This window comes from Centroberyx affinis, unplaced genomic scaffold (genome assembly GCF_046629955.1).
Source record: "Centroberyx affinis isolate AG114_WGS23_722 - 3 ecotype Tasmania unplaced genomic scaffold, CSIRO-AGI_Caff_v1 ptg004123l_1, whole genome shotgun sequence".
In the NCBI taxonomy this organism is placed as follows: domain Eukaryota; kingdom Metazoa; phylum Chordata; class Actinopteri; order Beryciformes; family Berycidae; genus Centroberyx; species Centroberyx affinis.
The window spans coordinates 77,471-94,448 of record NW_027281897.1 but is presented as its reverse complement, the minus strand read 5'-3'; the positions used below and the strand labels follow the sequence as shown (position 1 = coordinate 94,448).

The 16,978-nt window shown below is 41.8% G+C and overlaps 1 protein-coding gene across 2 annotated transcripts in view; it reads left to right on the top strand.

Annotated features, from left to right (window-relative positions):
• LOC139663803 (supervillin-like) overlaps positions 1-11,946 on the top strand; it is a 55,683-nt gene extending 43,737 nt beyond the window's left edge. For both annotated transcript variants that reach the window (XM_071542547.1, XM_071542548.1), the window contains exons 17-29: positions 408-553; positions 1,226-1,401; positions 1,834-1,969; positions 2,479-2,779; positions 3,313-3,467; positions 3,746-3,848; positions 3,992-4,199; positions 4,564-4,697; positions 4,955-5,110; positions 6,102-6,245; positions 6,876-6,988; positions 8,330-8,485; positions 10,192-11,946. In XM_071542547.1, the coding sequence (XP_071398648.1) occupies positions 408-553; positions 1,226-1,401; positions 1,834-1,969; positions 2,479-2,779; positions 3,313-3,467; positions 3,746-3,848; positions 3,992-4,199; positions 4,564-4,697; positions 4,955-5,110; positions 6,102-6,245; positions 6,876-6,988; positions 8,330-8,485; positions 10,192-10,278 (2,015 nt within the window). In that variant the 3' untranslated portion in view covers positions 10,279-11,946. The remainder of the gene's footprint in view (positions 1-407; positions 554-1,225; positions 1,402-1,833; positions 1,970-2,478; positions 2,780-3,312; positions 3,468-3,745; positions 3,849-3,991; positions 4,200-4,563; positions 4,698-4,954; positions 5,111-6,101; positions 6,246-6,875; positions 6,989-8,329; positions 8,486-10,191) is intronic.
• Positions 11,947-16,978: the final 5,032 nt, after the last annotated feature.

The window sequence follows — 16,978 nt, the reverse complement described above, 5'->3', positions numbered from 1 at the left end:
CACACACACACACACACACACACACACACCATATACTGAAGGAGAACTGTAGCCTTTTACTTTTCTTCACTAACTGTAAAACAGCCTGTTAGCCTTTTAATGCATATTTTCAGGGGTCATATTTGATGGATAGATTAGATAAATTAGATAAATTCCACTTTTGCTTGACTCCTCCAGGGAGGTCTGGGCTCAGGTTCAGTTATAGAACAGCTCCCCAGGAATTGATAATTATTCAGTGACTCTTAAGTAGGACAGATGCTTGCCAAGACAGAGGCTTGAATCCAAGTTCTCCAGTTGAAGGATGGTCTACTAGGCCCCTCCTGCCACCCTATACATATGCTTACCTTGTTTATGCTGTGTGTTTCTATGTGTGTGTGTGTGTGTGTGTGTGTGTGTGTGTGGTGTAGGGGCAGGGGAGCCAGAGGAGGATGAGCTGTACGAGAGTGGGGTGGTGGACTCCAACGGGGTGTACAGGCTCCAGGGAGACAAACTGGTGCCTCACGAGGATGCCTGGGCGTCCATCCCTAGTGTCTCCCTGCTCAACTCTAAAGAGGTAACAGGTCTACTAGAATCTAGATAAAGGGCTCCTATGTAGGTCTGAAAAGTCTTGAAAAGTATGGAAAACAAATTCGATCCTTTTCAGGTCCTTTTTGATCCTTTTTGGTTTAGGAATTTCACAACAAGTCTGGAAAAGCATGGTATGAAAAAATATTATTGTTCAGTCCAGACAGACATTTGGCTATACATTTATGTTGACTGTCATTTTGTATATTGTTATGATTGTTGTGAAGAATCTGGACTTTCTTGAGCTATAGAGAAGTAAGACCTAGTCATATTGCCCAGATAATATCAATACACGTTATATTGAACACTGATGAAAACCAACAAATTCAGTCAGGAAACTGATGTCTAGAAAATAGGATGGAATTTCAATTGTTTCCAATTCCAATTCCAGTTAACCAACAATGATTCACTTGAATTACATGCAGTACTTTTTTGGTGAACTGCTTCCTGGAGGTGATTTTTCCTTCACTCTCTCTCCTTCTCCCTTTCTCCGTCTTTCTCTTTTGGCCTCTCTCTCCTCATCCATCTCCCTTGAACCCCTATCTACTCACTATCTCTCCCTCCCACATTTCCCTCCTTCCTAACTTTCTCCATCCCTTCTCCCCCTTCCTCCTGCCACTACCTTCGTTTCCACCCCCACCCCCCACACACACACACACAGGTCTTGGTGTTTGACTTTGGTGGTGAAGTGTACGTATGGCACGGGAAAGACGTGCCCTTGGGCGACCGGAAGGTGGCCGTCAAATTGGGCAAGCAGCTCTACAGCGGCAGCTACGACTATAGCAACTGCAGAGTCAACCCCTTAGATTCCTCCGCCACCAATAAGGATGTCCCACAGTGAGTCTGACATGCCAATCCCTACCCATTTTATAGCGGTTAATCCAATTGTAAAAGTGGAAAAAGATAGAGTTTAGTACGCTTCCATAGTGATATCAGGCGACTACATTTTCCTCAAACATGAACAAAATTGTTAAAACATTATGGGAGCATCTTTCTAGTGTGTGGGCCCCATCTTTTTGAAGTGTACACTTTTATTAGCTCAGTTCTGAGAGAATAGATGTGCATTTGTTAACTTCTACTTGATAATCCAATTAAAAGTGGCATGAATTGAGCAGGGTGTGCTGGGTTATTGTTTGTATTATGCTGACCTCTAGTGGTTGTAGCTTGCCATTACAGATCACATCAGTAGCCGCTCAGAAGTTATGTTTTTTTTTTTTTAACACACTCTCCGTTTGTGTGTGTGTGTGTGTGTGTGTGTGTGATACCCAGGCAGGGGGAGAGCCGTCCAAGCTGGGCTCTGTTTGGCAGGCTGTCGGAGCACAATGAGACGTCCCTGTTCAGAGAGAAGTTCTTGGACTGGGCTGAGAGGAAGAAGGAGGAGGCAGCCCTAGCTGAGGAAATCAAGGTAGAGAAAAGTCTCATCATGTATTCAACCAGCTGCTAGTAGACTATAAGGGGCAAGTGCTAATCTCAAATGCTCATCAACAGACTTCATCAACTGAGTATCTCTTGAGTATCATTCCTACTCTCAGAACTGTTTTGTGAGTCAATTGCCTAACCCTAACACTAAGCTTTACCAAGTTATTTTATGTGCCTAAACTTAGCCTTATCCTAAACCTTAACCTTAACTTTAACCTTAACCAAAGTTGTTGACAGTCTACCAATAGTCTTTTGATAGTAATTTGAGAAGGTGTATATGACCATTAACTTACAGTTAGTTGACATAAATTACAGCTTGTTTAACAGTTATTGAGCATCAACCAAAACAAACTAGCTGATAATCTTTTGAAACAATTCTTGCATCCAGTCAGCTGATACATTGTTGAAAAGCTACTGATACATTGTTGAGAGTCAACAGTGGACAATAAAGTGATACCCCGACTGAAAAGCCACTCTTTCTCTTTGTCCGCTCAGAGCCCGGTCCACTCCAGCCCACGCTCCCCGCTTGACTTGGAGCTCCAGCCATGTGACGCCAGGGCCCTGCTGGACAACGAGCCAAAGCCGGTGAAGAGCGTCCTGGAGGGGGTGGACGTCCAGCGGGGCCACGGCCTGGTGCGGACGGAGGACGGTAGGCAGGCGGAGCTGGCCACGGTGGCTGTAGAGGCCTGGCACATCAAAGAGCACGGTGAAGAAGAACTGCCTAAGGAGAGCCTGGGCCAACTACATGAGGGTGACGCCTACATCATCCGCTGGAAGTACTCAGTCACCACTGTCGGTGAGTCATATGGTTGGTGCAGCAGTAGCTTAAAGGTTAGACCAGTAGGCTTGTGACTGGTTGCAGGTTCAAATCCCATGAGCAACTAGGAAAACCTGGGAGGGAGAAGTAACTAGTAAGGGGAATGAGTACCTGTCTCACCTCCCTCAACAATTCCCATCCAGGTGCCCTTGAGCAAGCTCCAGTTGAGCTGCTCATTTGCCAACAGTTAAAGACTATTTTTGTACTTGGCAGTTTCCAGCTGTGATGGAATATAATTGTATCAACATGAACAAGGGCAGTGCTGAAAAACAGCATCTGCGCTTAGCAAAACAGCAGTTAGGAAAGCACAGGCAGGAAAGGGAACCACCACCAAGAAGGAAAGAGGTGATTTGACTATAATTGATATGGTTCCAAAAAATCTGGCTTTTATATTACATTTTACTCCAGTTCTGTCATGATCAAAATATTCTTGAATTGTCCAGAAGTGGAAGCAGAATCCCTGTTTTCATCCACGGGGTTTGGTGTGGTGTGTTTGTGTTCTGTTCTGTCAGTGGGGAAGCGGCAGAAGCCCGGGGAGCTGAGTGTTGGCACTGCTGGCAGAGAGCGGAGCGCCTGTTTCTTCTGGCAGGGCCGCCACTCCAGCATCAGTGAGAAGGGAACCTCGGCTCTCATGACGGTGGAGCTGGGCAGCCACAGGGGGTCACAGGTGGGTAGCACAGCAACTAATGAAATTGCTTGATTTTTCTTTTACTAATCAATAAAATTATCTTTTTAATGGACGCATATTCCTGTTTAGCTATCACATTGTAATGTTTCTTAAACAACTAGATAAAAACATTAATTCATCCATTTATTCAGTCATTCATTCAATATAAACACAAACACGTTAGAATGTCATAAAAAGGCCTTAATGGCTGCCTGTCCAGGTAGAAGTTGATCCAAGTGTTTTTTCCGTCTTCATGTGTCTGTTTTGCTGCTGTCCAGGTGTTGGTGAGCCAGGGGAAGGAACCTCCATGCTTCCTCCAGCTGTTCCAGGGAGGTCTGGTCATCCACAAGGGCAGTAGAGAGGACAGTGCCAACAACACAGGTGAAAAAAATAAGAATTGGTGCAAGACGAGAGTCAGAATCTATCTTGCTCTCTTAATCGGCTAATTCTTTTTGCTTCAACTACATCTATATGGTAATATTCTGGCACAAATGCCTCTAACCACGCCTACATCCCCTCTCCAGGCGACTGGCGGCTCTTCTGCGTGCGTGGCGAGGCGATGGTTGAGGCCTCCCTGGTGGAGGTGGACTGCTGCTGTGCCAGCCTGCGCTCCCGGGCCAGCCTGGTCCTGCTGAACGCTCAGAAAGGCTGCCTCTACCTGTGGCATGGCTGTAAGGCCCAGGTCGGTGCCAGGCAGGTGGCCACCAGGGCTGTGGAAAAACTCACCCAGCGGTAAGGCATGGGCATAAATAGATGGGTAGTTGGGTAATGGGGGTGTGATGTGATGATATTTTGGGGATGAGTATTTTTTCTCTTTCAGAAGATATTTACACAAGAAAATTTTGAAAATGAGCAACGATCATTAGTAATCAGTAATGTGTAATCAATAATAAGTAATATGGATATGATGAGCAGGTAAAGCCAATCATTGTTCATTTTACTCATAATACGTTCAGAAAATTGTATCGCTTTACTGTAATATTTCAGTTATTTCACAATATTACAGCCAATATCTAGTCTCATATCACAATATCAATATTGTGTTATATCTATACGTGTGTGTGTGTGTGTGTGTGTGTGTGTGTGTGTTTACCAGGTGTCCTCCAGAGTTGGATCTGAGCAGTACCAGCAGTGTGAAAGTGGAGGAGGTGGAGGAAGGGGCAGAGCCTGCAGAGTTTTTAAAGGCTCTGGGCCAGCAGGACAGGAAGGCCTATGACTGCATGCTTCAAGGTACAGCTTCACATTCCCATAGGACAATGGTTCTCAATCCCAGTCCTCAGGACCCAGAGCCCTACTGGTTTTCATTGTATCCGTCTAATAGGGACTGATGTAGACAGATACTACCATTTGAATGCAATTAACTACCTGGTAGGATAGAAAACCATCAGGACCAGGACTGACAAACAATCGGCGATCAGTTAGAAAGAGCATTTTTAATGGCTACTACTATATGTCAGCTGATGTGTTCATGTGTGTGTTGCTTCAAGACCCAGGGAAGTACAACTACACGCCCCGGCTGTTCCGGCTGAGTGCCAGCTCTGGGGTGTTTGAAGGGGAGGAGCAGCTGAGTCCGGCCAGGGTGACAGAGGGAGTCATGGCGATGCCCTTCCTCCAGGAGAACCTCTACTCCGCACAACAGCCAGGTAACAGACACCTGTACTGTTCTTTATTACGCACGCAATGTTGTGTTGGGATGAACCGCAAGGCTTTCATGTTTTTTTTCTTTTATGTGTGAAGTTGTCTATGAAATGAATCCCTTTCCTTTTTGAGATATAGTTGAAACTAGAACTGCTGCTAGCATGTCCTAAGTTGTATTTACTGTTGTCAAACTACCTGTCAGTATTGGAATAGGAATAGGACTTCCAAACGTTGGGCAGTTGCAGAACCTGACAAAGTAGACAAATTTACTTTCCACAGCCAAACTTTACCAGCAATATAACCTTTATCACCTAATTTATCACCCAGAAATCACATCCTCCTTGTCAGGTGAAATCTCAGTTACTTGCTGTAACTGCTACTATCCCATCTGCTGAAGCCTTGCCCCCATTTCAAACTATTCATCACAGTTGTTACTTAAATGTATCTGTATCTGAGCTGGTCAGGTTTCAGAGTCAACCTGAATCAGAATACGTTTTATTGGCCAAGGAATTCAACTTGGTGAAATGCTCATGTACATAGGTCACATTAAACATAACACAAGAAATGTAGAAAGTATAAAAAAATTAGTAGAAATTTAGTATAAAGTAGAAATTTAGGGAATAGTTCTCTTTTAGGAGTGGTACATAAAAGAAAGTAGTATATAAAAAAAAATAATAACAGAAATTTTCTGTATAGGATGCACATGGTTTTCTGAAACCTGACTGATTGCTCTGACAGGAAGCTATGGAAGTCAGTAATCGAGAAAAAACAAGGAATGTTATACATGTCTGGTATGAACAGTATAAATAGGTAGTGCTGAAAGACACTTTCACAGGACACATGTCTATTGATAGATATATTGGCTATTATCGAGAGTGAACGGTACACCTTCCAGGTACAGGACGGTCTTTCCAACAATTAGGCCACCATTGGTCACATGCGTGTTATGTGAGCGCTCTACTATTTGAGTTAATTCCCTTGCCACTACTTTACCAGCTCTGTTCCTGTTGGATAACCGTATGGAGGTGTACCTGTGGCAGGGCCAGGAGCCTGACGACACCCAGTGCACCGGCTCGGCGAAGATGCGCTGGGACAACCAGAGGAAGTGTGCCATGGAGACTGTGCTGCACTACTGTAAAGGTCAGAGGTCACAACCAACCATAGCAGAAGTGGCTAATTAGCCTGTGAGCAGTTTGAAATTAACACTATACAATTTAAGGATACATAAATATTTCTGCAGTGGTTTAGGAGAGGACAGGTTAAGGAGCTCTCCTTTACCATCTTTTCAAAATGTATCGTGGTTCAAAATTCCAGATTTTGTGTCTTGATAATGAGTTTTGCAGCTTTTCATGTAAAGAAATATTTCTTGGGCTTTCCAAAGCCATCATATTAACATAATGAATTCTTAAGTTGAGAAATATTCCACTTTAACATCAAGGGGACAAGATTCTTTTTTCCATCATTGAACTTGACCAACAATTCAGTTCTTTATATCCTGTTTTACAAATAGGGTGTAAAAACAAAACAAATCACCTAACAATTACATACATTGCATACACATAAATCATCACATAATACCACCCAACAAAACACTTACTAGACTGTAATTTGTTGTATTTTTCTGCCATAATTTTGTAAAAGTAGGTGTAGGTCTCATATGGTACTGTAGATATATCAGTTTGGGACCAAACTCAATCAACACCAATTTGTTTTTTGTTGTTTGTTGTTTGTTGTTTCCTCTCCATACCCGGTCTGTGGTATGACTTACAGAGAAGAACCCTCGCCGCCCCCCTCAGGCCTACCTGATCCTAGCAGGCTGCGAACCCCTCACCTTCACCAACATCTTCCCGTACTGGGAGAAAGACCCCAGCATCACTGCACAGGTAGGAGACTTTTCTGTTGTCCACTATGACCTTTCCATATTGTTAATATAAAAGACTGTATTGACTCTGGGAGAGCGGCCGCAGCATCACAGCACAGATAGAGACTGCTGGCTACACTGTGGCCTTTGGAAAAAATCAGAATCAGAATGTTTTGAGAGGTACAATAACTGTACAGATCATTTTTTTCAGGGATATTAGTGTGCAGACAATATAGAGTGTCTTTATATGCACATTAATATGTCAAATACGTTTGTGGTCTTAGTTGGGATGTGGCATTTACATGGAATGACAGTGTTTCGGCAGTGTTTTTCATATACCTGTATACATGGAGATAGTCTATAGTTTTACTGCTGTGTTCATTAGTGGCACCTTATTGTGTTGCTTGTGACTCCATGGAAACGCGTGTGACTCCAGGGAACCAGCACTTGCACTTTTCACCAAACCCAACAATATAGGGGATATGGTGTTTACATGCCAGAATATACCAGTGAATGTCAGCATGTCCCAGCTAGCATATTCATATTTTTCATATTTGGGATATGGGCTTATCCCAGTTATTGTAAACAGGATGTGGCGTTTACATGCGCCAATTCAATGCGCCAACAGAATATCTGAATATCCCGAATATAAACAGAATAATAATATGCATGTAAACACCCTCATAATGGCTCAGCGTGGCATGATGCAGGCTGATGAATAGGTCTGGAAAAGGCTGTTAGCTTGTCACAGTGCCGTTCTCCAAATCTCTCACTTTGGTGCTGAGTGCCAAGCAGAGTCACATGTTCATGAGCAGTGGAGAGAATAACGAGTCGTTTCTATGACCTCTCATGCTCGAAACAGACAGACACCAATGCAGCAGAGCTGGGTTTTTAATGACCAGTTCAGGTTAAATGTCTAGCTTGGGGGCATTTTGAGCAAGGAGGGACACAGTCACTGTCAGGGGCTGAACCAGTGACCTGTCAGCCTCCCTAGAGTCATGCACACTTTAATATGCTCTACAGGCATTAATGTATTTGCACATATTTACATGATATTTAAATGGATTAAGATATAAAGTAAAAGGAACAGAAAGTTTTATCTCAAAGAAACAGATGAACAGAAAATACAGTAGTTCAGACATCATCAGTGAAAGTTTTAACATGCATGTGTTTTCTGTGTATGTTTACATAGTAATTATGTTTGGGCCTGGTTGCTGCACTTAAGCTTATTTCTATGTTTTGTTTTGTTTTTTCAATTCATGCTCACACATACTGTATAATGTATGTTCATGCGAATCAAGCTTTTGTGCGGTTTAGCATTTGTTGACCTCAGCTGTCTGTGTGTGTGTGTGTGTGTGTACAGGTGGAGGGCCCCAAGAACAAGGTGACATTAGTGAAGGAGGCGCTGTCTAGGCTCAGTAAGGAGCAGTACTCCATCGAGGAGCTGACCAGGAAGCCGCTGCCAGAGGGAGTGGACCCTCTGCGCCTGGAGGACTACCTCTCTGACCAGGACTTCAAGGTATTTGTCCCCATTAAAATTATTTGCAAGTAACTGGCAGCACGGTGGCTCAGTGGTTAGTACTGTTGCCTCACAGCAAGAAGGTCATGGGTTTGAATCTCTACCCCGGTTCTTTCTGTGTAGAGTTTGCATGTTCTCCCCGTGTTTGCGTGGGTTTCCTCCGGGTTCTCTGGTTTCCTCCCACAGTCCAAAGACATGCTGTGTTTGTGTAGTATTGTATGTAATGTATATAATCTAGTAAAATGATGTGTAGTACGTATTTTAAGTATGTAACCTATATGATGTGTGTAGATATATATGATGTAGTATGTATGTGACATATACTGTATATGATGCTAAAGCCCTTTGAGACATGCTTGTGATAAGGGGCTACACAAATAAACAAGACTAGACTAGACTAGACTAGACTAGACTGGCAGCAGTGTGTGGGAGCTTCTTCGCACAATGGAAGGTAACACAATGACACAAAGCAAGAACAGTTCAAATTAATATCCAAACAAAATGGTTACACATGCATAGTCAGAGAAAATACTGAGGGAAAAAGCTAAGAAGAAACAATAGAGCAAGATGAAGTGAAATTTAATGACGCTTGACACAAAAATGTGTAATTAAATATATATAGTGCCTTGCAGAAGTATTCATACCTCTTGACTTTTTGCACATTTTGTTGTGCTATGAAGTTATTTTAAAATGCATTCATCCAGGATTGTTAGTCTGAGTTCTATGCAAAGCACTCTGTTCTATCAAAGAGAAAACAAAACTGAAGAAATGTATGTGAATTTATACAATTAAAATAACAGAGAAATCAAGTAGTATTCAACCAGAACACAGAAGCTGCACCTTTGGTATTTTCAATTATAGTGATTGGAAAGGGATAATTTATATTTTCTGTATTTTCAAACCTCAGAAACTGGACTTGAATGTCACCCTTGAATGAACCATGTGTCCCATACTGTGGTTAAGTATTCTAATGGAGAGTCTAGCCTACACCCTAAAATCCCTTCAGTCCCATTAAGATCTAGTGAAGGGTTCAGCTTTGTTAGCATGAAAGATACATTTAAAAAAAGAAAGGTTGATAGGAAAACGTTGTTCACAACCACTAAATAGATGTCGACATCAGAGTAACAGATAATGAGAAACATTGAGCAATTTTTTCCTAGTGCAGCAGATTAGCCCAAACAAAGCAAATAGGTTGAATTATGTAAACAAGATTTCTCTGATATTTTAATTTTATACTTTCTCATAAAGAACTCAGACTAAAATCCTGAATAAATGCATTTTGAAATAACTCAATAGCACAACAAAACAAAACAACAGAACAAAAAGTCAAGGGTCTGAATACTTTGGCAAGGTGCTGTAGGTTTTTGATATCACATTTTTATCATTGTTGAAGATATAGAAACCTGCCTTACATAGAAAAAGATTGTCAAGTCAATTAGTCATGCACACACATACAGATTATAGTGCATACATAGTGGCATCTTACCATATACACACACTCACACACAGATTTAAAAAGTGCCAAGTTCCATAGATATTGATTACAGTCTGTGACTCACGAAAGCCCAAGGGTTGTCAGTGAAAAGGAGTTACTTTTATTTATTTTTTTCCTGAAAAAAGCAATTTTTCCGCCAGGACCGAAAATGTTGCACATAATAATGGGCCTCCTGTGACACTTACTGTCTTCTTATATTAATGTGTTGCAGAGGCTTCTGGAGATGACTCGAGTGGAGTTCAACGCCCTGCCAAGCTGGAAGCAAAAGAACCTGAAGAAGAGCAAGGGCCTGTTTTAAAAGACATCTTTTTGTACACAAACCAAATAAGAGAACCTTTGTTTTTTTATGTTCATGGCACCTTTTCTTACATTTTTGTACTCCAAGGAAAATCATGTCCTCATCTTGTAAAGCAAAAAGAAAAAGCAAATGTACATGTGTTCAAATGTTTATCTGTTATTTTTAACAATGCCATTTTTAAAGTTTTCCTGTGTTAATGAAATATCATAGCCAACAATTATGTGCAATTGTTAACCTTTGGTGGCGAGGTGTTTTCCTAATATAGTAATTATATTTACCCCCCACATTATAAATATGTAATATACTATAAATGAATTTCCTTGTATGTTTACTCCAGACATTGTCAATTTTGTGGGAGAATGTAAAAATTGCCTGTGGTTTAAATGATCAACTAAAACTTTAGGGGAGTTATTGATAGATTTAACCATCATTTCATACAAGTCAGCTCAGAAGTGACTACACTTTGAGTCTGAAAAGCAAAAAACAATATTATGTCAATGTAGCAAAACAAATTTGAAAGACTTCATGTTCTAGACTTAATTCTAGACCTCTGACAGTTCTCCAAGGACTTTTCTTTTGGCAAGTTCTTTTTCTTTGATAATTGCAACCAACTCATTCAGTTTTGCAGTGGCAACTTTTTTTCTTTTCTTTTTTGTGCTGATTGGTTGGTGTGCAAAGGCAGATAGGGCAAAGTAAAGCTCAAAGTCCCAGTGATCTCCTTAGTGCTTTGCAGTGTTGTAGAGTCACCAAACCTCGAGGCCAAGTCGAGTCTCAAGTCCTCAGTGTTCAAATACGAGTCACCATGGTCATGTCCGAGTCGAGTCTCAAGTCCTCAGTACTTGAGTCCGAGTAACCAGTTTGAATTCAAGTAATATATGCTAGAACAAATAAAAAAGAACACATAAAAATTGGCATGTCACATTAAAAGCTAGTTTATTAGTTACCCATTATAGTTTTGACTTATGAGTTTGGTACTGAATCCTCCCTGGATCTCATGAATGACTGCCTGTGTGCCAGTGATGGCAACTCTCTGGGCAACTGGTTGTTTGGGACCAAAACTAACCTCTTTGTTGTGTTACATGTGTTTTTGTGAATCTGTGACAGTATGTTTGTGTAAATACTCAACTGTATATGTGTTAAGCGTGTGTGTGAGAGAGAGAGAGAGCGAGAGACTGCAGTATGAACTGCCTTTATAAGCATAGTTGAAAGCACAAATGTATAGTGCAAAATCTGTGCTCCTTCTTTTGGACAATGGTATGTTACAATATAAAACATATTGTCAATATGACTGCCTGTGATGTCTGAATTATGAAATTCTCTGCACAATATTGCCAAAAATGTTCTTGCAGAACAGTCACAATTTGTTGTAATATGCATCGCAACACATTGTGATACATGTGGTTTGCAATAGATGTGGACACAGCTACTCTGCCAGCTTTTCTTTCTCAACATAAAAATTGGTCAAAACGTTGTTGGTGGTGGGGGAACAAGATGCTAATGCTCAGGATTTCCTCATTTTGAATAAAATCAAAAATGTAAAAAAAACATTTGGTTCTAATCATAACATTCCTCTGCTTCACAAATGGGACTTACTCTGATCAGTACTCCAACAAACAACCAAAGGGTGCTGGTAGTGGATGCAATACATGTACAACATCATACTTCTGCATTGGAGTAAAACATCTCCTTCCCATCAGGTATCTGACAAATCCTATTGGTGTGTGTTCTGTTTTGCCCTTCAGGATGAGATGAATCAGATGGACAAAGGACCTTCCTTGTAGCGAGTCTTCCTGCCCAGATGTTTGACAAATAAAGGCTCAGATGATATACATCCTGCAATAATCCAAATTAATATAAGGAAACACCAACACATGATTGCTTGTTTCAGTCATGTGATTTTTGTTTTCTTCAACCCCTGCATACATTAACTGGACATGGTGCCAAATTAGCATTTACATGGTGTTACCACAGCCATTATAAAGATGGAGAGCGCAGACACACCCAAATCCTACACAGGGCTTTGCACTGTAGGAGATGAGTGGATCAAACCCCCATACCATTACAGAGACGCCATCTTTGATTAACATCTTTATTGCTGGACTTGCCTTGATTCTGACCATTCCCTCTGTTAGGTCAAGGATTCCCAAACTTTTTCATGTTAGATACACTCTGAACCACAAATCCCCATTTGATAAGATTGTGTCTCAAGGATCCCTATCTGATTTATGTTGTTAGATATGGCTTATTAACAATTACATAACTGTTTTTTACATTATAGTTGTGATAACAGCGAGGAAAAGGGAACCTCTGATCAAAATAGTCATTCTTCTGCATTCTGTTATTGTGATAATGTCTAGTGAGTGAAGAAATAATGAAATTAAACTATTCTTCATTTTGCTGGGGACCTCCTGGAACCTTCTCAAGGACCCTTGGTAGTCCCTGGACCCCACTTTGGAAACCACCGCATTAGGTGAATGTTAACGGTGTTAAAGTCATATTAATACTTAACCACCAGGGGGTATTGTCTGTCCAACTTTGATATCTCATACAGCATTTCCCTTCAAATCTGTTCAATCTTTTGGCCCATACATAATCGATGAGTGATGAGTAGAAAGAGAAACACCCACAAAAAAAAACAACAACCTATGATGGCGCTGCATAGCAACATGTTTTTGTTTTTGTTTTTGTTTTATCCGTTTTAAGTGGGTGGAGGTCTTGTAAATTTCTAGAACATTGTGTGAAAACACTCATGAATATCCAACATGTTCTACCCAACTCATGCATTGTAATAGCTGTTTTAAATAACACCTGCTTGGCTGGGACACAGCACATCTGTCCATCACACACCCAGGGTCAATGATGTTAATGTTACCATCAACACCAACGCCACCAACACACTCACACACACACACACACACACACTCAATCCCTGATACAAATACAAACACAGAGACAGATTCAAACCCTGTAACACATACATACACACACATAATCCAAACACACACAGATGCACTCAAGCCTTAATACAAATACAAACACAGACAGACTCACACACACACACTCAAACTCTGCAACAAACAAACACACACACACATACACTTGAGCCTTGCAACACACGTAAACAGATGCACCCAATCCCCGTAACACAAACATAGATACCTACAAATCCTGTGACACACACACACACACACACACACACAGATGCACTCAAGCCAGTTAACACACACATGCAAACATAGGCTGCACTTACTTTTCTTCCCCACTGATAAGGCCTCATGTCACACGATGCCGACACACATGCGGCGGCGAAGTCATTTCCACAACAGATGGCAGGAGGCAGCCGTTGCTTCCTAGAACAGCGGCTGGGCTGCCTGGTTCCTTTATTTATTATCAACGTTGTCCTGTGAGCATTAATCACCTGCATCGCTCTGCCTTCTGGCTCAGGTGTCATAGCGGCCCGCAACACCGACGACACGCAGCCGAACAGTGGAGCCGCTAATACAAGGCAGATTAGCTTGAGTAATAACACGCTGGCTCTGAGGTGATGGAATTGGATGCAAAGTGTGTGTATGAGTGTGTGTGTGGAGTCTCCAGCTTTGATCAAGCCCCAAAATATGAAGTCTGACCCAGCAGGAGCCTGAAGAAGTCCAACCTGAACCCAATTATAAACCAATATTTATTCCCAATGCCCATTCTACAGAAGTGGCAAGAAGCAACAGCCAATGGAAAAACAAACTTGATCAGCATGTAGTTTCTCTATTGATGAATGCAACTAGTCAGAATGTGTCCAACACAATGTGTCCAGTACAATTACTTAATCAAAGAGGTTGTAATATACAGAGTGTTGCCATCACGACACGAAACCTCCCCTCCACCACACACACGCCTGTAACCAACAGCTACCCCGGGATTTTCACGGTTCATTGAATCACTTCAAGGTAGACAAAACCCTATTTCAACTATTGCCTGCATTTTACCTCAGAATTTCTTCTACTTTGCCAGACTTATCAAAGCTTGCAGAAGTCCAACCTATTCACTGGGGACACCTTCCCCGGTGCTCTCGTTTGTGTTGATTGCACAACTTGAAAAAGACAGCCAAACAACCAAGCAATGTTTTTTGATGCATGTTTAACTTTAAATCCAAAAGATGTGATGAAGAGCTCATCAGAGGCAGAAAACATCAACACAGCAGCAGGATAACAAAAGAAACACATTTAATAACTACTTCCAAATGCTCTCTGGAGAGAGAATTGATTGCCTCTCTCTGAGGCAATCAATTCTCATCTGCAATGTATGTGTTCCCCCTTCTTTTTTTAATAGCCTTCTTTCACTGTAAGATAAGACGTCTATTAGCCGGAGCAGCAGAGACAAGCCCGTTAGGGAGGACAAGTCAGTCCCTGAAATTCTCATAATTCACAAAGCAGCAGCCTGGCTCACTCAGTAAGAAAGAAACCCTCTTGTTTTTGTGTACTGGGGAATCCAAGGCCTTGAAAAATTCATTGTTCACTGTGAGTTTGCAGCAGGCAAAATTGGCCCGAAACAAACCTGCATTTGCCTGAATGCCTGTGTGTGTGTATGTACATGCTTGTGTACATCTGTGTGCATTTAGAATCAGCAGAAGTGTGTGTGTGTGTGTGTGTGTGTGTGTGTGTGTGTGTGTGTGTGTGTGTGTGTGTGTGTGTGTGTGTGTGTGTGTGTGTGTGTGCACTGAGGAGAATCAGTAGGAATAAAGGTGATAATGTTGCTAATCAGCGTTGCTCTCTGGCTTCCCTCCCAGCAGGGTTCTGGCAGAAGATTTGCAGGCTGCGTCTCTGGTCAAACTTGGCTCAGGATTCCTGCTGCTCAGTTTAGCTCGCCAAGTACAATTGTGCTTCCAGTCTGCTTGAGAGCAAGGATTAGTACTCTGGGTTAGCTGTATATTACTTTTAATGTTGGAGTATAATCAGTATTAATGGCTCCCTTTGTTATGATTCATATCTGGGATAGATAAAGCTGTCTAGGCTTACTTTCTGGCAGTTTATGACGAGCCTGATAGAACGCTCCTATCTAATTATGTTTACCTTAAAGGTGAATTCCACTTAATCTGAGAATTCCCACATTATAGAGAGATTTCAGGTACATACAACTTGGTCAGAATTGCATAGACCTGGTTAATTTCTGTTGACTGAACTGATCATTTTGCCACTGATCTGATCGATTTTGTGTTAAGATAATGATTGCTTATCAGACAACAATTCAGTTACTTATAACATTACTGAATTGACCACACCACAACATCTTCTTTCAGATCTCTATCTCTCTTTTTTATGTCTGGTTGTTATATATTTAGCCATTATTTGCGCACAGTCAGTTCTCCATGACGCTGCCAGATGTGGTTGCTAGGAGATTTGTGGCACAACTGCAAAGCCTTTATTCCCATGGTTTAGGACAGTCCAGCAGTTGTGAACATGAATGACTCTCTCTCATATCTATTGATCCTGATGCATCAAGATGTAAATTCTGGAGAAAAATCTTTAAATTGTGTGGTATAGAATATTATAAACCTGCAGGTCTGGGTATCTGGTAATGAATTACTCTGAATTTAAAACAACCAGCAAGCAACACTTGTATTTGATACATGTTTTGGATTAGTGAGGCCACTTCCACTGAGCCAACTGCTAGAGTGAACATTTATATTGTCTGATCACTGATGTCAGTGAGTATTTCCAGGCAACAGATGGTGACAATTTGCCCATTTAAATACAACACAACACATTCAAGCACACACACACACACACATTCACACACACATAGACACACATCTCAGCTACCCAAACTTCACCACAACCAACACAGAGAGAGAGAGAGAAACAAACACACGCTCACACCTTTACCATGCCCACATCACCCTCTAACAAAAGCAAGTACACCACTTGCATACATAAACACCCCTCCCCTCCCCTCCCTCCACACACACACACACACACACACACACACCTCCTAGTGACAAAAGCCTGTCTGCATCGACCATGACATCAGTCCCCTTTCCCGGGGATGAGAGGGGAACTGAGGCTGACAGATTGATTGAAAGACCTTTCTCCCTCTCTCATCTGTCGCTTCGGCCTGTTTATCATCCCCTACTTATTCCCTCCATCCGCTGGAGAGAGAGAGAGAGAAAGCCATTTAGGCCAGCCTTGACCACATCATGTCACCCTGAGGGATTTTAGGCAACGCGGGGCCGGGGCTCTGCCACCTGAGAGAGAGCAGAAGACTGTAAGATTGATTTGGCATGAATTAACGCAACGTGCCATTTGTTTGACCTTGTCTTTGTGAACATCCAGCAGCAGTAAAACAGCTCCTCCTGTGCGGTGTGATGTCAGTGGACGTTGCTGTAGACTGAAGGTTATTAGCCCTGTGGCGGTTCAACTGCTTGATAAGATTTAGCAGCCGGGGAGGGTTCAAAGCTTTGCCCTGTATGTGACAAGAAAAGCCCAAAATTTCATCCCAGAACATGGAGGGATTTGTCTAAGCTCCGTAAAGAGATGTCTAGGTTGATGTGGTGGGAAAATGGGGTTTGGATCCTTTCAGTTTTCCAATATTGTGTGTTGCAATTACAACTGAAAAATAAGCAGAAAGTAAAGTCGCAATACAACACAAAGTTATTGTGAGGCTTGCAGTTAATCCTTCAGGTTTATACCTGCCGTAAAACTCAATTATAACT